This window comes from Podarcis pityusensis, assembly GCF_964106645.2.
Source record: "Podarcis pityusensis genome assembly, chromosome: 8".
Classification (NCBI taxonomy): Eukaryota; Metazoa; Chordata; class Lepidosauria; order Squamata; family Lacertidae; genus Podarcis; species Podarcis pityusensis.
The window spans coordinates 82,140,901-82,166,940 of NC_138033.1; the positions used below are offsets into that span (position 1 = coordinate 82,140,901).

Below are 26,040 nucleotides of genomic sequence, written 5' to 3' on the forward strand. Positions count from 1 at the left end.
GAAAATTCTGAGTGTCTGTTGGGGGAAAGCCATGGAGTCTGGGCTTGTCTTGTACCTGCTAATCCGCTCCCTGATGGGAAAGTGATGCATAGACTTGCATCTATGCATAGTCATGTAATGTTTGGTGGGTGTTGTCTAGGGTGGTCCGCAAAGGAATGGTTGCTGTTTGCAGTGTCAGTAACCTGAGCAGAGCAGGTTGTCCTGGGCAGAGGCGGATGCAAAACCGCTCCCTTGCCGTCATCTGCCCTCGAACAACACACTCTTGAGGAGTGAGCGTCACTGTTTGGGAACAGAGGGACACAGTTCTGAGAAAAAGACAAACCTAAGTAAATACTTCACCTGCTCTGTGATCAGCAGTCCCTCCACAACTGGCTCAACTCAGAATGGACACCGCTGTCTCAAGGAACACAAGGAGCCCTCTGTGTACTTTCTGCAGTTGGAGGCAGCTGCATGATTTGTGAGCTGGATTGCTAGGTTGGCAAAGCAAGGGACAAGGGTGGCGCTGTGGGTTAAACCACAGAGCCTAGGGCTTGCTGATCAGAAGGTCAGCGGTTCGAATCCCTGTTACTCGAAGCTCCTGTTACTCAGTCCCTGCTCCTGCCAACCTAGCAGTTCAAAAGCACGTCAGAGTGCAAGTAGATAAATAGGTACCGCTCCGGCGGGAAGGTAAACGGCGTTTTCGTGCGCTGCTCTGGTTCGCCAGAAGCGGCTTAGTCATGCTGGCCACATGACCCAGAAGCTGGACGCTGGCTCCCTCGGCCAGTAAAGCAAGATGAGCGCCACAAACCCAGAGTCGGTCATGACTGGACCTAATGGTCAGGGGTCCCTTTACCTTTACCTAAAGCATTTCCAGTTACCTACCAGTGGCAACAACCAAAGAGCTGGCAAAGAAACATTTCTCTCCCTTTCTCCTAACACAAGAACTCGTGGACAGCCAATGAAGCTGAATGTTGTAAGATTCAGAACAGATACAAGAAAGTCCTTCTTCGCGCAAAACATGGTTAAAGAGTGGAACTCACTTCCAGGCGAGGCAGGGATGCCCGCCAACTTGGATGGCTTTAAAAGACAAATTGGGGAAGAGGAGGCCTGATGAGGGTGGAGTTTGTGAGTTGTGCATTGGGAAGAGTTTGCATTAAAATGCAAGGAGTAGCAAATTTCTCCCCCTTCGTTGCGAACTACAACTCCCAACATTGGCCAGACTGATTGAGGCAGCTCTCTCTCTCTCTCTCTCTCTCTCTCTCTCTCTCTTTTCACCTTCACTTACTTCCTCTTTCTCTTCTGTCAACTTTTGCCTCCTCACTCTTCTGAGTGCTGCCCATAAATCCAGGTCTGGAAGAGAAAGAGAGAGAAAGAAAGAAAGAAAGAAAGAAAGAAAGAAAGAAAGGAAGGAAGGAAGGAAAAGGGAAAAGGGAAACATTCCCATTGCATTGTTAGGATATTTCCGTTCCACCTTAAAAGGGAGCAGGCTTTGTGAGTCAGAGTCTGCGTATTTCCTGTTCACAGGATGTTTATGTTTTCTGTTGCTTTCGTTTTCTCTCTCTGTGTCGCAGACACTAAAAGCAGGCAGTCATGTTTTTCTGTGTTCTGATCAACGCTGAATAAACTTGTAAATAATGCTCTCCTGATTGCAACTTTTGGCTGTGCATTATCTGCTGATAGAGTGTGCATGAGCTCTGGAATGTGGCAAGAAATCTTCTAGAAACTCATGTCGCTAATTGATGATACTGCGTGCCTACGGGAGGTCGATGGATCGTCCGGCAGACGGCTTGGGGCCATGATGGACTTTATCTCCCTGGCAGTATCCCAACATGCATAACAAGTTATTTGTCTCCTTGGTGTGGGATATTCCCTTGTCAGCCTCTTCCTCCTGGTTCTCAAGCATCTACAGTGGTACCTCGGGTTACATACGCTTCAGGTTACAGACTCCGCTAACCCAGAAATAGTGCTTCAGGTTAAGAACTTTGCTTCAGGTTGAGAACAGAAATCATGTGGCGGCGGTGCGGCGGCAGCAGGAGGCCCCATTAGCTAAAGTGGTGCTTCAGGTTAAGAACAGACCTCCAGAACGAATTAAGTTCTTAACCCAAGGTACCACTGTACTACCCACCCACACCCCTTCCCCCCCCCAATAGCTGGAGATGCTGAGGTCAAGCTGCCCCCAGGCACCTAAAGATTCGGGCCTGGACCACAAACCCACAGTGTCGTGTGTGCCTGGGCACCCAAAGCAGTCACAAGACTCAGGAGGAAAGGGTCTGCAAACCATATGAGGAATGGTTGAGGGAGTTGGGGATGTTTAGTCTGGAGAAGATGAGTCTTGAGAGAAGATATGAGAGCCATCTTCAAACATCTGAAGGACTGCCACATGGAAGATGGAGCGATCTTGTTTTCTGCTGCTCCAGAAGAGAGGATCAAATCAATGGGTTCAAATGGCAAGGAAGGAGTTTCCTGCTAAACTTCAGGAAGCACTTTCTGAAGGCAAGACATGTTTAACAGTGGAAAGAATTAGCTTAGAAGGTGGGAGACTCTCCTTCACTGGAGGTTTTTAAGCAGAGGTGGGATGGCCATCTGGCAAGGATTCTTGAGCTGTGATTCCAGAATTGCAGAGGGTGGACAAGATGAGCTTTGGGAATCCCTTCCAACGGTACAATTCTCTGATTCCACATCTTCCTGTGAGGAAGATCTCTTAGGACAGAAACACCAGATGTTGGCATTTGGCATGGCCTGGAAACCCAACACTGTCAGCCCTTACTTTGAACTTCCCAGTGGCTGAAATAACACCTATCTTTACCTCTATGTAACCCCGCTGCAGGTTCCTGCAGCCTGCTTCCTTGCTTTTGGCTCATGACCCTTCCGTGGGATGAGTGATGGATGAATCTGTCAAATCAGTGTCTCTTTTTCCAGTACAGTTGTACCTTGGTTAATGAATGACTTGCGAGTCGAACGTTTTGGCTCCTGAACGCCACAAACCCGGAAGTGAGTGTTCCAGTTTGCCAATGTTCTTTTGGAACCTGTGTGGCTTCCTTGGTTCCCGAACGTTTTGGAAGTCAAACGGACTTCCGGAACGGATTCTATTTGGCTTCCAAGATACCACTGTTCAGTCTTAAGTTCAGTTCCCTACAATTCTGCATGTGTGTGTGCTTCCCCCTTTAAAATGTCATCCTGAAAATTCATCAGCATTTGAATAGCTAGGAATACTCATGAGAAATCTCAGATTGCCCCACGAGATCTCGCGAGAGCATCCCAGAACTGGCACACTGAGCGGGCCTTGCTCTTCCAAGCAAAATGGAGAGCTTAACAGCTCTTTTTGCACCCAGTAAACAGAGAGTACAGAGTGCAGAGAGAAGAAACGCCATGGTGCATCTGCAGCAGCACAACTGGACACCTTCCTTGCCCCAGTTGCAACAAAACATATCTCTCCCACCTTGGTCTCTACAGCCACAGCAAGCGCTGCAACTTTCCAACAGCTTGACTCCATTCCCAAAGCTTCACTCCTCCATTGTCTCCCAAGATGGATGGAAGGCAACAACTTGGTAGGCCCAAGAAGGCTCAGTGTGGAAAGAGCTGCTAAACTCTCCAACTTCCTTGTGAATTGACTTGTGCAATTTGAGCCAGCCCACCTCCATCCCTGTGTGGTTGAAATTGTGCAAGTCAAATGAGCGTGAGATGATGGATTACTGTCACACGCAATTGTTTTATGCATATCAAAACGGTGACTCCCCGTTTTGTGTCAAAACAATACAAAGCAGTTAAATCCCTTGTGTGTGTGTTTTTTTTCTTTTATAGATTCTAAGCTACGCAAATTACTTTGGCCGAACAGCTATCTTTTTGTCTGGGTAAGTTTAAATGGTTTGGAATAGGGCTTCCTCCATTCAGAAAGAAGGGTTTTGTTTTGTTTTTTTTAAAAAGCAAAGGTAGTATATATTTAAGCAGCCAAGCAAACAACAATGTGGTTAGTGGAGAAGGTTGGTAAAGAAAGATTTTTCTTCCTCTCTTATTACACTATAATTCCCAGAGTGGTTTAACAGTTAAGTCTCCATGCCCAAGGAACTCTGGGAATGGCAGCTCTGGGAGAAGAATGGGGGTCTCCTAACAACTACCTATCAGCACTCTTAACAAACTACAGCTCCCATAATTCTTTGGGGGAAGCCAAGATTGTTTAAAGTGGTAGTGCTTTAAATGTGGTGCTTTAAATGTATGGTGTAGTCAAAGGTGGCCCAAAGATCTGATTCCATATGAAGCAGATTCGGATATCCACTCACTCTGGACTGTGAGCAATCCTGTTTCTTTGTTGTCCCTGGAAAGAAGATTTACAGGAGGCCTGTCTTAACTGGGACGCTGTCCATTTCTTCTTCCAGCTCTGTCCCTCTCTTACTGATGGTTCCCGTGTTTGGGCTGGGCAACTATTACGAATGTTATCAGAACTTCACTGCGGAACATGGGTGAGTCAACCTGACCGCACTTCAGTTGTTGCTGAATGAATCCAATACTATGGTGGTTCTATAGTTATCATTCTGTTGTGGCCATTGGGTCTATTGTCAGTCTCTACCTCCGATTCTTTAATCTCTTTCAATGTCTGGCTCATAAGATCAAGCCTCTTGATAACTGTTTGTTGCTCTTCCTGAGGGAGATTCCTAAAGGAGCTGAGAAAATCCTCTTCCAAAGGATTTACAGAGTGCTCAGATTCCTGAAGATGAGAGGAATCGGCTGTTCTTTTTGGCTCACCTGGTTATTTTGATGTTGGGCATGATCCTGCGAATTCAACTCAGGCATGTCTGTTTCTTCCCCGCCTGTCAAGTTTTTGTGTGATGTCATTACTTCCATTGGGGATCCAGGCTTTGGTTTTGTGGACCCCTCTGAAGCACCAGTCCTCATCTTACATAAGGGTGCAACAATAGAATTGCGAAATACCTGCTGAATGAATCAAGACTGCACCTTCCACAGCATTGAATGGAGCCCTCTAACAATTAGACATTTATTTAGCCATTGCAAAACTATCTGCATACCGCAATTTCATTTTTAAAAAAAAATCAAAGCGGTTTGCAACAATGATAGTATATTAAAAGCCAAACAACAATTTAAACACTTTGTCAGCTGACTATTACGGAAAATGCTTCTTAATTTTCTTCATAAGCAGAATACCAATTCCTTCCTTAGCATTACTGAGGATATAGGGTGGTCCAAATGAAGATGGTTTGGCTATGGAATCAAATATGTATTAATTGTTAGAGGCCAGGAGGGCTATCACAAGAAAATGGAAGTTATTTAGAGGGATTAACTAAGGATTTATGGTATAGCTAAATCTGGTCTGCAGTTACTGCTGAAAAAAATAAATAAATAAATCAAGGCACAGTAGAGGGCAAACAAAAAAAGCTTCATTTTCAAATACGTTGCAAAATTTAATTTTGTATATTAATGATTACAAGGTCCAAATGACTCTTAGGAATCATTGAATCATAGAATGGGACCCCAAGGGTCATCTAGTCCAACCCCTGCAATGCAGGAATCTCAGCTAAAGCATCCATGAGAGATGGCCGTCCAACCTCTGTTTAAAAACCTCCAAGGAAGGAGAGTCCACAACCTCTCGAGGAAGACCATTCCACCAGCTCTTACAGCTTTAAGTGAGAATTGCACTTATATTTATAAATAAAACATCTCTTTTTACATATCTTATTACCACCCCCACAACACCAATCATATATTTTCCCCATGGAATGTGAATGAAACAACCAAATTTGTATTTTGCGTGTGTATTTAATTTTAGTTTTCATTCAATTTTGTTGTTCTTCTGTTCTTGTGTGTTGTTGCAGTGTATGTCCTTGTTTAAATAAATAAAAAGAAAAATACTTTTTCTAACAGAAAGGGGGGAAAAGAAAGCCTGGCTGCAAAGAAAAGTTTTCAGTAAACATTTGAGAATTAGTATAAAAGGTGAATGTTGAATCTCTCCTGACAGAGCCTTACGCAGGAGCTGGCTAATGACACTAAAGGCTCGCTTCTGTGTCGATCTCAGATGAGCCTCACCAACTACGACGCTCCTGCAGGTGATCTCAGTGATCAAGATGGGATATAAGTGTTCAGTTGGCCCCTGAGATACCCTGGACCCGTGTCATTCAGGACTTTGTAAAATAATACAAGGAGCTGGAACCTGGCCCAGTCTGAGATGTCAGCCAGGGGCCCCATCAGCACTCTGGCCACCAGTGGAAGCTTCCAAGGGCAGCCCCACATTGAGCGTGTTGCAGTAATCCAGCTTCGAAGTTATCCACTCATGGGCTACAGCGATCAGGCTACTTGGGGGGCTTCTAATGGGGTACCTCCTTTTGACAATGACTGGTCCTGCCTGTGTGAGCCTCTGCAGCCTGTCCCACTGGACTGTGAGTCCATATTGTGCTTTATCAGGGACTAGGGTCCCCTTCTAATAAATAATAATAATAATAATAAATTTTATTTATACCCCACCCTCCCCAGCCAAGGCTCAGGGCGGCTAACACCAGGTATAAAAACAATTAATTAAAATACAACTTAAACACAAAGTTAAAATACAGTGGTGCCTCGCAAGACGAAATTAATTCATTCCGCGAGTTTTGTCGCCTTGCGGTTTTTTTCGTCTTGCGAAGCACGGTGTCGGGAAAGTTTTGGAAAAGCTTCAAAAATCACCAAAGTCTTCAAAAACCTCAAAAAAGGCTACCACACTGCGTGCTATGAGTTGCTCCTCGAAGTCAAGTCGCAACTGTATTAACGGTTTTAAGAAAAAGGAAACAAATTTGCAAGACGTTTCCGTCTTGCAAAGCAAGCCCATAGGGAAAATCGTCTTGCGAAGCAACTCAAAAAACCAAAAACCCTTTCGTTTTGCGAGTTTTCCGTCTTGCGAGGCATTCGTCTTGCGAGGTACCACTGTACAACATTAAAATGCAGCCTCATTTCAGTAGAAACTCAAATCAAAAACTTTTTTGGGGATGAAAACATCAAATCATCACCAAAGCCAACTACCCAGACTGGTCCTATGTGGGCCAGAAAAAAGCTAGGGAAGTCCCCAAATAGGAGTTCCATCACAGAGGGAGAAAGGAAAGAGGGGGAGGGGATCAAATTGATTCCAAGCCAAAGGCCAGGTGTAACAACTCTGTCTTACAGGCCCTGAGGAAAGAAATCAGATCCTCAGGGCCCCAGTCTCATGAGACAGAGCGTTCCACCAGGCCGGAGCCAGTGTTGAGAAGGCCCTGGCTCTGGTTGAGGCTAATCTGACTTCCTTAGGGCCCGGGACCTCTAGGGTGTTGCTATTTATGGACCTTCTATCTCGTTTCTGTCCGGCAGGTGCCTTTTGATGCACACTGAAGTCAAGTTCATCATGGGTCCCCATCAACATCCTTGCGGTGTGATGTTCTCTTACGGCATCGGAGTGTTTTTCATCTCATTCCTGGCCAGCTTCATTGCTATCCTGGTAAGAGACACAGGTGCTGATTGCAAAAAAATTGGCCTCAGGAAAAGCAGAGCTGGGCTCCAGCTGATCTGGAATTTCAGGTGTGGGCAGGGAGGTATTCTAGAAGCCAGGGTGGGGTCTAAAACAGGAGGGATTCAGTTACGGGTAGGTAGCTGTGTTGGTCTGCCGTAGTCGATACAAAATAAAAAAATTTCTTTCAGTAACACCTTAGGAACAGTTGGTTTGTTATTGGTATGAGCTTTCATGTGCATGCACACTTCTTTAGATAAGGTATCTGAAGAAGTGTGCATGCACACGAAAGCTCATACCTTATGGTGCTGGAGGAGACTCTTGAGAGAGTCCCATGGACTGCAAGAAGATCAAACCTATCCATTCTGAAGGAAATCAGCCCTGAGTGCTCACTGGAAGGACAGATCCTGAAGCTGAGGCTCCAATACTTTGGCCACCTCATGAGAAGAGAAGACTCCCTGGAAAAAACCCTGACGTTGGGAAAGATGGAGGGCACAAGGAGAAGGGGACGACAGAGGACGTGATGGTTGGACAGTGTTCTCGAAGCTACCAGCATAAGTTTGACCAAACTACGGGAGGCAGTGGAAGACAGAAGTGCCTGGTGTGCTCTGGTCCATGGAGTCACGAAGAGTCAGACACGACTAAACGACTAAACAACAACAACGTGCTACTGGAAGAATTTTTTTATTTTTATTTCGAGGAGGGATTCAGGTTCTGGAACAGTGAGAAGGGCCAGATATAGGGGCATAGAATCAAAACTAGGCAGAGATCAAGACCCAAAGCAGTACCCACGGGAAAGACTCAGGCATGAGACAAGTTGGCTGGACTGGAGAGTCAAGCCTTGAGGCCCTTAGGATCAGCTGGCAGAACATGGGAAGCTACCTTGTACAGATCATTGGCCCATCTGGATCAATATTTCCTACACTGACTGGCAGCAGCTCTCTGGGGTTTTGGACCGGGTTCTCGCCCAAGCCCTACCTGGAGATGCTGTCGGGGACTGAACCTGGGACCTTTTGCATGCAAAGCAGATGTTGTATCTGTTATGTACTGAAGTTCTCACCCTGGGCCAGCAGGGGGATACTGTAGATAGTTATGCAAATAAGGGATCGAAAGTGACGTTCAGTGATTCAACTCAGTGATTCAGCTTAGAGAGTGGCCGCATCTGGCTGTGCTCTGATGTCCATCGATCCCACCTTCGTCGCCAGTGTTAAATTGTGGGTGAACATATCAGACGACACAGCAATTCTTCAAACAGCTCTTGTTTATTCACAGGCCAGAACAGAACTGAACTGAAGGGTTCAGTCAGCCTGCTTATATAGAGCTCCAGTACAACGTAACTGTAAATTTTCTAAAACTATCCAGTATCACTGAGCTACAGACTGGTGTTGCAACCCAGAGGGACCGCGTAGGGCCTAGTCCACCAGGCATAAAAATGGAAAGGGGGAGCAGGCAGTGAGGCTTCGGGAAACCCTAGTTTGGGACAACACTCCCCACAAGCTCCCCACAGTAGAATCATGGAATCATAGATCTTTCTTTCCTGGGGTGACATCACTCCCTGTAATCCTGGCAGCCTCCCTCTCCCAGCTCTGCTCTTGCTTTTTGCAAACTAACGCACAGCTGGAGTCTATCCCCTTTCTTGCCTGAAACTGAATGTCCCGCCTTTTCTCAGGTGATGACTCTGCCATCGCCTGTTTTTGTTCTTCAATGGCACCTCTCTCAGCCAATCTCCTGAGAATGCTGGCTCGACTTATTTTTTAGGCCTTGCCAAATCCTTTGATCGAAACCCTCATTTACAGTGGTGCCCCGCAAGACGAATGCCTCGCAAGACGGAAAACCCGCTAGACGAAAGGGTTTTCCGTTTTGGAGGTGCTTCGCAAAACGAATTTCCTATGGGCTTGCTTCGCAAGACGAAAATGTATTGTGAGTTCCTGCGGGGTTTTTTTCCTCCCCCCCCCTTTTTCCCAAGCCGCTAAGCCGCTTAACAGCTGATTGCTAAGCCGCTTATCAGCTGATCCGCTAAGGCGCTTAACAGCTGATCCGTTAAGCCACTAAGCCGCTTATCAGCTGATCTGCTAAGCCGCTTAACAGCTGATCCGTTAAGCCACTAAGCCGCTTATCAGCTGATCTGCTAAGCCGCTTAACAGCTGATCCGTTAAGCCACTAAGCCGCTTATCAGCTGATCTGCTAAGCCCGCTAATAGCGCTAATAGCGCTAATCCCCTAAACTGCTAATGGGCTTGCTTTGCAAGACGAAAAAACCGCAAGACGAAGAGACTCGCGGAACAGATTCTTTTCGTCTTGCGAGGCACCACTGTACTAATTCCAGAAATTGTGGGGAGAACCGGGCACCCAGGAATTTTAGGAGACCCTTGCTCCCTGCAAACCCATAACTATACAGTTTATGCTTACCCAACAGTTTCATAATGTGAAGGCAGTCCTCTGTTTTCATTTTTAGCTGTGTACATAATAAAGCTGTACCCATCTATTGCAAAAGAGTCTTTGTGCTTTAAACCATATGTGAATTTTATTCTGTTAGTCAATTTTTCCACAAGTGCTGCTTAACATACTGCATTGTACCAGTTTGTCAAAGAAGCACCCCCCCCCCCCGATTCTTCCACCATCTCATTATTACGAGCCTAGCCACCAGGGGTTTGAACTGTAACTTAGTGCTAGCTCGTGCAGAAAGGCTGAGCAGAGCCAGCTCTGGATATTTAGACATGTTTGGTTCAGTATTTGCTTTTATTTCAACAAATTCTTCCTGGAACTGAGCCACTTTCCCACATGCCCACCACATGCTGATGAGACCCCAACGTTCTCTTGCATTCTGATGACTAGGAAGAGTCAGTGTAGGATGGGTGTATCGGTGTGAGATCCATTTTTGCAATACAGTGCAATTGCATCTTATGGGCAACTGACTTGCACAATTTCAACCCTGCAAATTGAAACCTTGCAGATTAATTACATGCAAGGTGGAGAGCGTAAAGAGCTCATTTTGTGCTGTGTTTTCCTGATGTGGAAAGAGCTTTTAAGCACCCCACGTTGCCTACTGGGCTCTGGGATGCTCTCACGAGATTTCACGGGAACTTAGATAGCCCTACGAGATCTCGTGAGAGCATCCCAGAACTTGTGTGCTGAATGAGACGTGCCCATTAAGGAAAGGAAAGTGCTTAAAAGCTCTCTGCCTTGCTTGGAGGGTAAGGTCTGCTCTCTTGCTGGCTCAGGAAGGTAAGGAGGGTCACGGGAGGGCAGTTCAAGTATATGTGGTTTTGCATATATGGGGCTGTGCAATATCTGGTTTTCAACAATATATCACCAGCTAAACATAGCAATATACCAATACATAGCAATATCACGTCTGAAATAAGGCTGGAGCTATGTAGAGGCATTAGCTGGCTTCTCGGTTTTCCCCACATTGTGATTTTTACATAGCACACATGCACATCATGTTTCGCGATATATTGCCAGGTCAAAAACTATGACACCGATATCACAGTATAGACTTCAAACCAGTTTTGGACGCTGTATCAATATATCACCCAGCCCTAAATGTAACTCACATGCCAGATGCAATTTTGCTGTATTTTAGTGCTACCTGTTCCATCTACTTCATTGCTATTATAAGCAGAAGGTTGTGCTGAATTTTATTTTATTTACACATTGAGTGTATTGCTCATGTTAGTGAGATTTATAGCAACACCTTCCTCTGAGGAAGTCTGGGTGTATTTAATCCTGGGCAACATTGCTGCCTGGGGCTTAGAGCCCAAGCCGTCCTCAATAAACGTGATCAGGAGGAACTACAGTGGAACCTCAGGTTGCGGACGTAATCCGTGATGGAGGCACATCTGCAACCCGCAGCGTTCACATCCTGAAGTGCCGCGTCTGCACAGGCGCAATTCGGTGCTTCTGTGCATGCGCGATTCAGCGCATGTGCAAGCGGCGAAACCCAGAAGTAACCTGTTCCGGTACTTCCGGGTTTCCCGCAGTCCGTAACCCGAAAACACGTAACCTGAAGTGTCCGTAACATGAGGTATGATTGTAGTAGATTCTGATAACTGGTTTTGGTTTTTCTGCAGGTTTTGCTTCTCCAAGCCAGAGGGCTGTACAAGAGGTTTCTGAATTCAACCGGCTACGTGGGCGATCAGGAGTGGGCGATGATTAAGATGGTAGAGCAAAGAGTGTTTTTGTACCCCATGATATTTTTTTGCTGCTGGGGTCCAGGTAAGGAAAGCTGCCTTTGACAGTCTGCCTTGTTACGTGTCTAGAAAGTCAATGAGAGTTACTCCCGGATAAGTAGATATAGATATATATGTGGCTTGCCCTCTCAGATAAGTTAATTTAAAGGAAATAAATAAAGCAATGTTCCTCCTTACCTTTTCTCCCGACAACCCACAAAAAAGGCATTCTGGAAAATTAGGGGCAGGTGGCACTGTGGGTTAAACCACTGAGCCTAGGGCTTGCCGATCAGAAGGTTGGCGGTTTGAATCCCCGCAACAGGGTGAGCTCCTGTTGCTCGGTCCCTGCTCCTGCCCACCTAGCAGTTAGAAAGCATATCAAAGTGCAAGTAGATAAATAGGTACCGCTCTGGCGGGAAGGTAAACGGCGTTTCCGTGCGCTGCTCTGGTTTGCCAGAAGCGGCTTAGTCATGCTGGCCACATGACCCGGAAGCTGTACACCGGCTCCCTCGGCCAATAAAGCGAAATGAGCGCCACAACACCAGAGTCATCCGTGACTGCACCTAATGGTCAGGGGTCCCTTTACCTTAGAGCTTGGAAGCTCCAGAAAGGTTTTGGGGGGATGCAAGATGGATGAAAGTGGAGTGGAGCTGGAGACTGGAAAATGTCCTTCTCTGAACTTCCATGAATTAACTTGTCTGTTTAATATGCTAAAACTCTTGCACCAGTGTTATTTGACATTCTCGATTATTAATAATCCACACACTTTTAAATCCCCTCCAAAAAAGAGGTAAACAAACACAACTATTTTTATTCCATACAATGTTGGTCCACTTAAAGACCCCACAAAAATACATGGTGCAAATCCACTTTATGTGGATCACTTAGATTTATTTGCTCTGCTTCTGAGGAAGGGCAAGTTGTGCTAAGCACACGCCGTTCAGAGCTAGATTCCTCCCTGTGTTTCCCTTTTCTTATCACTAAATTTTGTTTAGAAAGAGCCTGAAACTCGTAAGGATTTTACGGATTCAGTTTCTCAAAGTGACAGGGCATTTTTCATAGACTTGCGATCTAAATACAACAAGTACCCAAAGGGGTATGTGGGTGGCGCTGTGGGTTAAACCACAGAGCCTAGGACTTGCCGATCAGAAGGTTGGCGGTTCGACTCCCCGTGACGGGGTGAGCTCCCGTTGCTCGGTCCCTGCTCCTGCCAACCTAGCAGTTTGAAAGTACATCAAAGTGCAAGTAGATAAATAGGTACCGCTCCGGCGGGAAGGTAAACGGCGTTTCCGTGCGCTGCTCTGGTTCGCCAGAAGCGGCTTAGTCATGCTGGCCACATGACCCGGAAGCTGAACGCCGGCTCCCTCGGCCAATAAAGCGAGATGAATGCCGCAACCACAGAGTCGGCCAGGGGTCCCTTTACCTTTACCCAAAGGGGAAAAAAGAGAGGGGGTGGAATAGGAAAGAAGCAAGCTTATATTTGTAAATGTGAGGATGGGGGGAGAGAGTTGTGTTGGTATGTATTGGTTTTTTAAAAAATAAGTAAGTACGTTGGACTTTTCAGCTGAATTCTGAGCCCACAAAATCCAGGGGTGCATTTAGCAACTTGGATTCCTCAGTGGCTCGGGTTAATTGATAAAGCTCTCAAATTATTGTTAAAACATCGGGCAGTGGGGAAAGGGTGTTGTATGTAAATCACGGGTGGGTGACCTTTGTCACCTTGAGGGCCGCAGTCTCTGACGGACAGCCTTCCAGGGGCCACTCATTATGAACGCCTCCCTTGTTCTCTTATAATAGCAATGGCGCCCACCTGAGAGGTGCCGTTCCAGCTGAAAAAAAGCCCTGGTTTAAATTGTTTTAAAAGTACTATATTTTCAGTATTCTTTAAAGCAGGCTTCTTCAACCTTGGCCCTCCAGATGTTTTTTGCCTACAACTCCCATGATTCCTAGCCAGCAGGACCAGTGGTCAGGGATGATGGTCAGTGGTCAGGGAATTGTAGTCTCAAAACATCTGGAGGGCCGAGGTTGAGGAAGCCTGCTTTAAAGTTTTGAAGTTTGCCACCCTGGGACTTCTTTGAGAGGATACAGGTTTAATAAGTAAAATAAATGATTGGCTGGTGAAATAAAAACACCTAGCTGTGCCTGACTGAAGTCACTTTGGGGCTACAGCGATGCAATTTTATCGGTGACTGAGTCCTCCCCTTTTGATTTTTCCAGCCTTTATCCTTGGAATCTTCAGACTGACATCTTTGGAGCACACCAGGCCGTACATGGGATTTTGTGTTTTAGAGGTAAGCATTGTGTTAATCTTTGAAGCCCTGAACAACTTAGGCCCAGGGTAACTCAGAGATCGCCTGAACCCTCAATCACCTGCAGGAGAGTCTTTGCTCGTTCCCCGAGTTGATGAGGCAAATTTGACCACAACAAGAAGCAGACACTTTAGTGTCGTTGGCCCAGTCCTGTGGAACACTCTGCCACTAGAAATTTAGCAGGCGCCTTTTTGTGCCAGGTTTTCAATGCCCGCTGAAATTTTTTTCTTTTCCATCAGGCTTATGCAGGCAATTAATTATGCATTTTCCCCCCACAACAGTTATCTGATTTCTGATTTTAACATTTTTATATGGTATTCATTGCATGGTTTTATGTACAGTTGTTGTTTATTTTTAAATTGAATACGGTTCTGAGAAATACAAATTCAAATGGGAGCAGTCCTGTTACCTTGCTGAAAACAAGCAGGTCTGGGCCTTGTCAGTGCCTGAGCAGGTGATTGTGGGAATGTTCAGGGTGGCAGGAGAGGATATATTGTTTATTAATATCCTTCCTAACTTGCCCTAGCAATTTCCTTTACTTAGCAGAGTTTACATTCCTCTTCTCATGCACAGCAGATAACTGGTTGCAGGCTCGTGTGAGCCTCTCACTATTATACAATTCAATCTGTCTCAGATTGAATTGTACGTTCCTGGTAAATTCCCTTGAATCCCTCTTAAAAAGAATAAAGACACCACAATCTTATTCAAAGATGATAAAAATAAGTTTACTCACATCAGTTCACAGTTGAATCCCTGAAGGCAAACTTAGTTACCAATATGTACATGTGGATCTACCCCATATGGGGGAATGATCCCAGCTCTTCTGCTATATGAGAGCTAGCAGAGCAGTCCTAGCTAGAAGCTGGTCAAACGATGAAGGAAGTCAAAGAGAGAGAGGGGAGCTGCATGACTTGTCCTTTTGTTACCTGGACAGGTAAGGTCACTCCCACCTTCTATCACATGCAAAAGGAAGGATGCTCCAGCCAGGAGGAACAGGAAGTTGTGAATGGCTGGACCAAACATTCCCTCGCATGTCTTCTCTAGCGTTACAAGGAATGTTGTATTTAATTGCTTCTCATGGATCACATCCCACAGTGATTGCATAGGAGTTACATTTGCATTCCTCTGGCTTCCGTGACGGAAGCTGTCAATGCAAGGAAAATAAATAAAAATAAAACAAACAATGTGAGCCTCAGGTCAAACCCTGACGGCACCACTGGCATGACCAGCGCTGCAGACAATGGGAACTATGGGCTAGCCCTGCAAGTTGGGCCCCTTGCCCCAACTGCAGCTGTGGTAATAAAGCCACATTAAAATGAATCCTAAAAACTAATAGCAAACTCATTCTCCACCTGCTAACTGCACCGTCCACCTTCCGAGAGGGAGGAAAGCATCACCCAAGGTTTGCAGAAGTTCAGAAAATATGTTGGGGTAGAGGTAAAGGTAAAGGGACCCCTGACCATTAGGTCCAGTCGTGACCGACTCTGGGGTTGCGGTGCTTATCTCGCTTTATTGGCTGAGGGAGCCGGCGTACAGCTTCCAGGCCATGTGGCCAGCATGACTAAGCCGCTTCTGGCGAACCAGAGCAGCACACGGAAATGCCGTTTACCTTCCCGCCGGAGCGGTACCTATTTATCTACTTGCACTTTGACGTGCTTTCAAACTGCTAGGTTGGCAGGAGCTGGGACTGAGCAATGGGAGCTCACCCCATCGCAGGGATTCGAACCGCTGACCTTCTGATCGGCAAGTCCTAGGCTCTGTGGTTTAACCCACAGTGCCACCCACGTCCCGTTATGTTGGGGTAGGGAAATGCTAAAACAGCCCAGGGGAGACAGAACAGGTTTGCCTGTCATCTCCAGCCTGGTGAGAGTGCCTTTTTCAAAAATGACTTTTTATGAAGACAACTCTGCCTGCAGCTTGTTCGCTTCAGCCCTGCGCAAGCTGGCTACAACTTATCGTCTAGGCTTGTAGGGCCCTGCCTGCCTCTGCTCCCCCCTCTTTTCATCTTCAGGGCTCAGTGGTGGGAGGGAGTGCAAAGATAATCACCAGCACCCCCTCCGCCTCCCAGGTCTCAAGTTTGGGCCCTGAAATCTCAGAGGACAGGGGTGCTCCTGACCTGGCAAGGGTACTGAGCATGTTCAGGAGCTACACAATGCTGATCGACTCTTGCTTTTGGGCAGGTGGGTTTTTTTTATAGAAAAAAACAGGATGGAGAAGGAAATGGAACTGTCACGCTTAACTAGGCCATTTCCAGGAGGGGAGGCGAAAGGGGCTGCAGTGTGCTGAACCCCGCTGCAACATTTTGTTGCAGGTTCTACTCGTCTTTCAAAATGGCACTGGATGCTCCTTCTGAAAAGCAAATGGGGATTTTTTTTGGGGGGTGGAGGTGGCTGCTCTTTGGGGCCACTCAGTTTATGGGATTTCTACCCCAGTATCTTCTCAGATGACAATCTACACTGTCCCCCCTCCCTGTGTTGCCATTTTATTCTCACGCCAACCCTGTGAGGTATGTCAGGCTGAGAGTCAGGATGAGCAACAGGTCCATGACAAGCCAAGGAGAGTCGTGGGCAGTATTCATGTTATTTCATGTCAAAGATTTATATTGGGGAGGGGCAGCGGTAGAGCACCTTTCAAATGCCAAAAAGGGGGGGAAGCTGAGGCAAGCAATTTCAGAGGAGGCCTTTTTGTCTGTTTAAAGATGTGGGTAAGGAGATGGAATACGTTTAAGGGAGGAAAACAGGGTGATAGCCGAAGAAAAGCACAGTACAGTGGTGCCTCGCAAGACGAAAATAATCCGTTCCGCGAGTCTCTTCGTCTAGCGGTTTTTTCGTCTTGCGAAGCAACCCTATTAGCGGCTTAGCGGATTAGCGCTATTAGCGGTTTAGCAGCTATTAAAGGCTTAGCGGCTTAGCGGCTAAAAGGCTATTAGCGGCTTAGAAAAAAGGGGGGGAAGCGAAAAAAACCGCAAGACTCGCAAGACGTTTTCGTCTTGCGAAGCAAGCCCATAGGGAAATTCGTCCTGCGAAGCGCATCGAAAAACGGAAAACCCTTTCGTCTAGCGGGTTTTTCGTCTTGCGAGGCATTCGTCTTGCGGGGCACCACTGTAAACAGCAGCAACAGTGAGGATAGGAGACTCCAGAGAGGCTGGAAACGGACTAGGCCTCAACATGAATGCAAAGTATTTCATGGAGTTGGACCAGTGGCTTCCAGGCAAGGGTCCCTCCCAGACCTACCTGGAGGTGCCATGCAGATCGAGGGCTTTACTGCTGCGTCGTGTTCCTTCCCCAAAAAAGTAAATTAAGGTGCTAGACCTCATGGTCTTGAGGGGCGGGGAAAGAGCTGATTGAAATGGCACCGCTGGATTCCGCTGCTTCAACTGGAATTTTGCTGCTCTCCAGTTCTGCTGCAGCCACTGACCCTGCCCGTCTCCCCATCTCTCTCCTAGGCTCTGACGGCGTCATCCCAGGGCCTCCTGAACTGTGCTGTTTACTGCTGGACCCAGCATACGTTCCGCTGCCTGAAGCGCAGGGCCTGCCAAGACGGCGAGACCCAGACGCCGCTCCTGCGGTCCCAGAAGAGGTTCTACGAAAGCACGCTCCCCGCTGCTGGACGCCAGGTGGAGGCCAAGTCCGCTGCGGGCTCCACGGCGCTGTGAGCAAGGGAGCTTTTGGAGTCCCTCTGGCTGAGCACCCGAAACTCTCTCCTCCCACTCCTTTGGCACCCCCTCCTCGCTGCCACGTATTGCCGGAGGGGAAGGTGGGCAGCCCAGCCACCTTGGCCCACCAAGCTCCCCACCTGATCCCACCCATGCCCTGCCAAGTTAAGAGGCCTTATCCAGTCCAGCGCCCTGTAACCTACAAGGTGGGAGGGAACGGGCAAGAACTTTGGCATTCAGAAAAGGACTGGTCTACACAAGGAGCAAGACTGCGACTGGCCAGTGGCGGCAGCAACGGCACCCTCTCCCCCATGAGCCTTTTGGTGGAGCAGGAAAACTGAGGCTTCATCATGGGACCTGGATGGTGTGTTTGACAACTGTTATTTATATGGGCGAGGGGGAGCCTCTTTTAATTCTGCAGCAGTTCCTGTACAGGAGATTATTCCAGGACTGTGTTGGAATTTGGATGTGTGTGATAATAGGCTGCTGTGGGGCCGACCTTTTCTTCCTCAGAGCTGCTTGTTTTTGTCGTTTTCCACTCAACAGTAAAGACAAAAGGGAACATGTGGCATTTATTGTCTTGGATATTATTAAAATAAAAAAAATTCTTCCAGTAGCACCTTTAAGACCAACTAAGTTAGTTCTTGGTATGAGCTTTCGTGTGCAAGCACACTTCTTCAGATACACACAGTGTGTATCTGAAGATACACACACTGTGTGTATCTGAAGAAGTGTGCTTGCACACGAAAGCTCATACCAAGAACTAACTTAGTTGGTCTTAAAGGTGCTACTGGAAGAATTTTTTTTATTTTGATTATGGCAGACCAACACGGCTACCTATCTGTAATTGGATATTATTATTATTATTACTGTTAACATTTATATGAGCCAGTGTGGTGTAGTGCTTAAGAGCGGTGGACTCATAATCTGGTGAACTGGGTTTGCGTCTCCGCTCCTCCACCTGCAGCTGCTGGGTGACCTTGGGCCAGTCACGCTTCTCTGAAGTCTCTCAGCCCCACTCACCTCACAGAGTGTTTGTTGTGGGGGAGGAAGGGAAAGGAGATTGTTAGCTGCTTTGAGACTCCTTAAGGTAGTGATAAAGCGGGATATCAAATCCAAACTCTTCTTCTTCTTCTTGTATCTCATCTTTCCTCCAAGGAGCTCAAGCTGGCTTACCTCCTACTCCTCCCCACTTTATCCTTGCAACAACCCTGTGAGGTAGGTTAGGAAGAGATACTGTGACTGGCACAAGAGCCACCCTGTGAGCTCTCCCAGACCTAGTCCAGCTCTCTAACTACTGCGCTATCACTGACTCATACACACACCACACCAGTGTGTGTGTGTGTGTGTGTGTGTGTACGCTTGTACACACCAAGGGGGCCCTTTGAATACATTGCGAGTTGTGCACATCTCTGCATGCTTACTTGGAAGCAAGTGCCACCCCTGCAATGGGACTCCCTCCTGGGCAAGTTTGAGCAGCCATATAAGCATGTCTCTCTTCCATCATTTGCTCAGCCTAAGCTCAGTTTTGGCCAACATGGTGTCCTCCAGCCGCTTTGAACCAAAACTGCCCTCAGCCCTGGCCATCAAATTGCAAGAAGGGAATCTTGTGCTCAGGTCCTGCTTGTGGGTTTACCACATGCCCTCTGTTTGGCCACTGTAAGAACATGGTGTTGGACTTGATGGGCCACTGGCCTGACTCGGCAGGACTCTTCTCATGTCATGTCTTTGCTGTTTCACCCTGGATGAAAAGGGCGAGTGAGGGAAAGCCAAGGTTGTACACATGGTTAATTGTGCAGACCCAGTTCCTAAATGCTAGTGAAATGACACTTAACAGTCCTTGAAGTTCTGAGTTAGTCACCCAACAAGGACAAACTGTTTTACTACTGCTAGGTTACACAGCACGGAGTGAAACATTTGATTTCATTAAACTATTTCGGTGCATTCTTCTTAAGGCTTTTGCAACTGGGGAAAAATGCAAATTTTATTAGAGCAAAGACCGTATTACAATTGCTCCTATTATAAGGACTATATACAGGTGAAATTTATTTCTGGGATGAGGGAGCATGTGCGCCGCCCCCGACATACGGCTGAACTACAGTTCCCATCAGCCACTGGCGCAGCATGGTCAACAGCCAGGGATGATGGGAACTGGAGTCCACTTGCCACCAACCTCTGCTTTATTATAGATGCTTTGGAGTGCAGTCGATGTCTTAACAGGAGGTCCAAGGATGCCTTGAAATGTCCACAAGCATTACTCTTTGGAATCTGTAGAGTTCATTCCTTCCTTTACTTTGCAAACGTGACAGGAATCAACTTTGTCAACCTCTGGGCTGCTGCCTTGCAGATTCCCTCCATCCCATGAGCCGGTGAATTGCCTGTACCATTCTGGTAGCTTCCACAGCCTTGGCACAATGAAAGTGATAGCAGCAAGAACCAGGACTCCTAGAGGGATCACTGTTTCAAAAGCTCGTTTCACGACTTTTGTGCTCCAGTTCTGCCTTGGATACCCACCATCGATGCTTCCCCCAGACCCCCAAAACATGCAGTTCGGAGGGGCCCAGCCGCTGTTGCAGTGGCAGTTATTGCGGTTGTTACAAACACCTCTGTCATTGCACTTTTTGTTGGGATCGCACACTGCCTTCTTCCTGAAAATGCACGTATGGTTCTTGCAGAGTTTCCCAGGGCCACATGGAGTGCCGTCAGGCACCATTCCGAGATCCACAAAATCTGTCCCGCCATGGTAGGCCACGCTCCAGCAGCTAGCACTAGCGCCTGACAACTCAGTGGGAGTCACGGTATAGTGTGGTATTGAAGGTATGTCTCTGACGTTGGTACACTGAACTCTCCCGCACTTTACGTCTTGAGGCTGGCATTTCACAAAAGTACTTGCTGTCCACTCCCTGCCACAGTTGCCATAGGCATCCCCCACAGTATTCCGAGACTGAAAGCAGGATGCTGGAGCCGCTGTGGCTCCATAGCCAAAGATCCTGGCGCACAGGTAGTTGTGAGTCCAACACTGCTTGGCATAACAATGGGAATCGTGTTTGCTACACGGCGTCCCGTCTTGCATGTACACATCATTGGGGCACCACTCAGAATTCCCACTACAGTACTCGGGAAGGTCACACTCATTGATCTGAATTCGACAAAGGTCTCCACTTGGACGGAAGTGACAGTTTTTACAACATGCCCCAGAAGAGCACTGTGCACGTTGCTTCAAGGTGCAGTCAGCGTTGCAGCAAAGATTCTGCCTGCACCTCTGCGTGCCGCCGCAGTCACATTCTTCTCCCTTATCCAACACTCCATTGCCACAATGCTTGATAGATGGTATTTTTTGGGGCCTGTTGGCTAGGCAGTCCAGGTTCCCTTCCAGCACAAGTTCTGCATAAGTGTGAATGCTGCAGTTGCTGAACTTGTTCGTTTCTGCCTGGTACGAATGCATGACACAGGTTTTGTATCCTCCACAAACACAGTTGGATTCATCGTGTTCAAGCCCCATGTGATGACCCAACTCATGGGACATGGCCCTTGAAAAGAGAATTGGATTCTTCTGCAAGTAGCTCAAAACCCCTGCAGAATAGCTTGGCCTGCAGATGGCATTACCGTATGACTTCCCGAGGGTGTGCTCGAACTCCTGGTGAGTGAGCAACAGGGCTGTGTCGTGCTTCATCCACTTCGCAAGACCGTTCACTCTCCAGCTGTTGAAATTATTCAGAAGCAACCCAACGTCATTTGTAACCTCGAAAGGGTTGCCTGTGTTCCAGATCTCCAGTCCAATCAGGACAATACTTGTGTGCAGCACCCGGAAGTGCACACTCATTAAGTTAACTATGTCCAAAATGAGGTATGCCATCCTGGTTTCATTGGCACCTTTAAACTGAAACAGCTTCTCGTCCACAACAATGTACAGCTCAATGTATTTTGGGTGCCTTGGGTCACGCCGGATCCCCCTTTCCGCCCTCAGTTCTTCTGCCTGACGCTTTGCAACTGGAGCTCTCATTCCACACATACAAGGCTTTGGTTCGTTGATCAGGTAGAGAAGGTGCTGAAAAGCTGAAGAATCGTGGAAAGGCTCTATGCCATAATTTCTGTCTCTGATACTTAGGAATCCTGTCAAGCCAGAGCAGGTCTTGAGAACCACAAGCGAATTGGCTACGCCATCCACATGCCCTTCGTGGTAGCATTCAACAGGGATGTAGGGATGACTTTCAATCCGTCTGCCCTGGGAACTGTATGTGAAGAGTGGGAGGTTTTTGACCAGGAAGTCGTCCTTCCTGGGCTTCAACTGAATGATGTAGTCCTTTCCTGATACATTGAGGATATAGGAAAGTTCGTCCTTCTTGGCTTTCCCTCCCCAAAGCACCAACTGCCTTGGGGTGATCACTTCATACGACGTATACTCAGGAGCAGGAAATGAGCTGGTGGGAAGGAGGAACCCCAGCAAAATAACAGGATTCGTCAACTGCAGAACCAGCCATTTGTGGAGGCCACCGCTGCCACGTGCCATGATTTGCTTCCACTATTCACTATCCTTAAACAGCCTAGAGTAGAGAGGAGACAGACTGGGCTTTCTGACTTAACATCCCCACCAATCATTAATTCTCAAGAGGCTTTTTTAGACTTGTCAACGTGCTCAAGAAAACACAAGGCAATTCCTGCCACTGCCACCATCTCTCTCTTGACAGTCGTCAACATCATTTGGTTGTGAGAGAGTTCAAAAAGGTGAAGTGGCCACTGCTGTCTGGCATTTTCAAATGGAGTTAGGGTAACCAAAACACTGGCCTTCTTTAAACCTTTGACTCTAAAGGCCTCCACAACTTTAGGGCCTAGGCGCCACCAGTTTCTCTTCTCAGAAGCTGTTGTGGTCACCTTTCCGGGTGATAAGAAGGACCAAAAGGAGGAAGGGTGGACACCAGAGAGAGGAAGATATCCCAATAATTATATTCCTCTAGTCCCAGGAATTCTCATTTAATCTTCTAAAGTGTATTTCCAGAGACTTCTAGATGACAAAGGAGACGACAAAGAGGGAGGAGGAACCACCATGCCGGTTCAAATGTCCTCTCCTGTGGTGGGAAATTCCATGACCAGGCTAACAGTTTCTCATGCTTTTTTGAATGTTCACATTCCATCTGCTGAGGCAGGTGGGCATTGGAAGAGCACGGAACACGGTAGAGAGCAGCTGTTTGCTATTCTCGATGTGGATCAGGACCCACTTATTGCTGGAATCCTGGCCAATAGGGCTAACCTAGGCCACATTCACACTGTGGGTTTAAAGGGGAATTGTGAAGGAAGAGTATACATGAGTAGCCAACTGTGACGGGGGAAAGGTCAGGCGGGCTAAAGCTCAGAATGATCTCAGGCTTGCAAGAGAGGTGAAAGATAATAAAGCCACTTCCGAACTGAAGAGGAGGTGGGGTTGCGGGCCCACGTCCTCCCCACGCACGCAGGGGCTGGCTCACAGCCCCCGCAAGAATGAAGGAATCCTCACGCGTGTCATCTCCCTGCCTAGCCAATCGGCTGGTCGGGGGTGGGTGGGTGTGGCCTGGGCTATTTATGCCCGGCGCGCCCGAGGACCGCTCTCTCTTCGCCTCTCCAGCTGATAGCCGATAGGCCTAAGCCAATACCGCTCGATTCCTGCAATCAATAAAGTTGTGGCTGTTTTTGCCCATTAACCTTAAATACCGTGTCCTGTGTATTTATTTCTCAAGGGGGGAGGGGGACTTGCCACGCAATAAAGGTTTATTTGGCTATGTTCAAAGCAGCAGGAAGAACAAGCAAGTGGTAGGTCCTCTGAGGGGAGAAAACGGAGAAATGCTATTGAGTGACAGAGAGAAGGTGGAGGCTGCTCCTACTTGACCTCTATCCAAAAGGAAAGCCGTGCCCAACCTGGTGATAACACAAAAAACAATGCAAGCCGGGAACTGCAGCCCAATATAGGAGAAGTGGTGGGAAAGGAACACCTAGCTACGTTAAACAAATTAAAAGCTCCAGGGTCTAATGAGCTGTACCCAAGGGTACTAAAGGGGTTTGAGAATGTAATCTCAGAGCCTCTGTCTATAATTTTTGAGAATTCCTGGAGAGCAGGTGAAGTCCCTACAGACTGGAGGCAGGCAAATGTTGTCCCTGTTAAGTTGTGGGTGAACATATCAGATGACACAGCGATTCTTCAAACAGCTCTTCTTTTTTCAGAGGCCAGAACAGGAACTGAGCTGAAGGGCTCAGTCAGCCTGCTTATATAGAGCTCCAGTATACATAATTGTTACAACTTTCTAAAACTATCCAATCACTGAACGTCACTTTCGATCCCTTATTTGCATAACTATCTACACTATCCCCCTGCTGGCCCAGGGTGAGAACTTCAGTACATAACAGTCCCCATCTTCAAAAAAGGGGGAAAGAAGACCCAGGTAACAACCAACAAGTGAGCACCGACATCAATACCAGGAAAGGTCCTAGAACAGATAATTCAACAGTCAGCCTATGAGATTTTAGAAAAGGATGCTGTGATTACTAAGACCCAGCATGGGTTTCTCAAAAACTAAGTCATGCCAGACAAATCATATTTCTTCTTTTGATAGAGTTACAAGCTTGGTGGATTGGGGGAATGCTGTGGACATAGTGTATCTTGGTTTCAGTAAGGCTTTTGACAAAGCCCACCCATGATATTCTTATGAGGAAGATGGTAAAATGTGGGTTGAATTAGGTTAACAGGTGGATTTGTAGCTGGTTGTAGCTGGTTGACTGGTTGACTGACTGAATGCTGGGTCTGGTGAGACACTTGCATCTTTGCATGTCTGGGCCAGTTCAAACTGCTCTGGGCAAGTTGGAACCTGCCTGAACCTTTTCCAACTGGTTTGGACTGGTTTGAACCTCTTGGACTGGATCCAACTAGTATGAACTGGTTCTAACCACTCTGGGCTGGTTCCAAGTGACATAGACCTGTCTCAACTGACCTGGACCTGTTCTAACCAGCTAGGGACAGTTTAAAATGACCTGCACCTGCTCCAACTGGCCTGGACCTGCTGGAAGCTGTCTGGAACTGTTCAAACTGGCTTGGGCCGGATCAAACCAGCCCAGACCTGTTTAAACCAGCTTGGACTGGCAGAAAGAGGCCTGTTGTTGTTGTTTAGTCATTTAGTCGTGTCCGACTCTTCGTGACCCATTGGACCAGAGCACGCCAGGCACTTCTGTTTTCCACTGCCTCCCGCAGTTTGGTCAAACTCATGCTGGTAGTTTCGAGAACACTGTCCAACCATCTCGTCCTCTGTCGTCCCCTTCTCCTTTTGCCCTCCATCTTTCCCAACATCAGGGTCTTTTCCAGGGAGTCTTCTCTATTCATGAGGTGGCCAAAGTATTGGAGTCTCAGCGCATGTTTGCAATTTGGTCTCTGGTTCCTCTGCCTCTTCGAAATCCAGCTTGCACTTCCGGGAGTTCTCGGTCCACATACTGCTTGAGCCTACCATGTAGAATTTTAAGCATAACCTTGCTAGCTTGTGAAATGAGTGCAATTGTGCGGTAGTTGGAACATTCTTTGGCACTGCCCTTCTTTGGGATTGGAATGCATAATGTTGTTCTTCACAATGCATAATGTTGTTCTTCTTCTGGTTGTTGTTTAGTCATTTAGTCGTGTCTGACTGTTCATGACCCCATGGACCAGAGCACACCAGGCACTCCTGTCTTCCACTGTCTCCCGCAGTTTGGTCAAACTCATGTTGATAAACATGAGAACACTGTCCAGCCATCTCATCCTCTGTCGTCCCCTTCTCCTTGTGCCCTCCATCTTTCCCAGCATCAGGGTCTTTTCCAGGGAGTCTTCTCTTCTCATGAGGTGGCCAAAGTATTGGAGCCTTAGCTTCAGGATCTGTCCTTCCAGTGAGCACTCAGGCCTGATTTCCTTCAGAATGGATAGGTTTGATCTTCTTGCAATCCATGGGACTCTCAAGAGTCTCCTCCAGCACCATAATTCAAAAGCATCAATTCTTCTGCAATCAGCCTTCTTTATGGTCCAGCTCTCACTTCCATACATCACTACTGGGAAAACCATAGCTTTAACTATACGGACCTTTGTCAGCAAGGTGATATCTCTGCTTTTTAAGATGTTGTCTAGGTTTGTCATTGCTTTTCTTCCAAGAAGCAGGCGTCTTTTAATTTTGTGACTGATGTCACCATCAGCAGTGATCATGGAACCCAAGAAAGTAAAATCTCTCACTGCCTCCATTTCTTCCCCTTCTATTTGCCAGGAGGTGATTCATAGTGGCCATGAGCTTAGTTTTTTTGATGTTGAGCTTCAGACCATATTTTGAGCTCTCCTCTTTCACCCTCATTAAAAGGTTCTTTAATTCCTCCTCGCTTTCTGCCATCAAGGTTGTGTCATCTGCATATCTGAGGTTGTTGATATTTCTTCCGGCAATCTTAATTCCGGTTTGGGATTCATCCAGCCCATCCTTTCGCATGATGAATTCTG

The 26,040-nt window shown here is 47.2% G+C and overlaps 1 protein-coding gene and 1 pseudogene across 2 annotated transcripts in view; one reads left to right on the plus strand and one right to left on the minus strand.

Annotated features, from left to right (window-relative positions):
• TMEM116 (transmembrane protein 116) overlaps positions 1 to 18,144 on the plus strand; it is a 37,862-nt gene extending 19,718 nt beyond the window's left edge. The window contains exons 6-11 of the mRNA XM_081017501.1: positions 3,781 to 3,830; positions 4,353 to 4,436; positions 7,303 to 7,429; positions 11,511 to 11,655; positions 13,827 to 13,900; positions 17,364 to 18,144. Of these exons, the coding sequence (XP_080873627.1) occupies positions 3,781 to 3,830; positions 4,353 to 4,436; positions 7,303 to 7,429; positions 11,511 to 11,655; positions 13,827 to 13,900; positions 17,364 to 17,573 (690 nt within the window). The 3' untranslated portion in view covers positions 17,574 to 18,144. The remainder of the gene's footprint in view (positions 1 to 3,780; positions 3,831 to 4,352; positions 4,437 to 7,302; positions 7,430 to 11,510; positions 11,656 to 13,826; positions 13,901 to 17,363) is intronic.
• A 1,395-nt stretch (positions 18,145 to 19,539) lies between these two features.
• On the minus strand, positions 19,540 to 24,648 carry LOC308483910 (disintegrin and metalloproteinase domain-containing protein 21 pseudogene; annotated as a pseudogene). The gene has a single exon. The product of its transcript is annotated as a disintegrin and metalloproteinase domain-containing protein 21 pseudogene (transcript).
• Between the last annotated feature and the right edge of the window lie 1,392 nt (positions 24,649 to 26,040).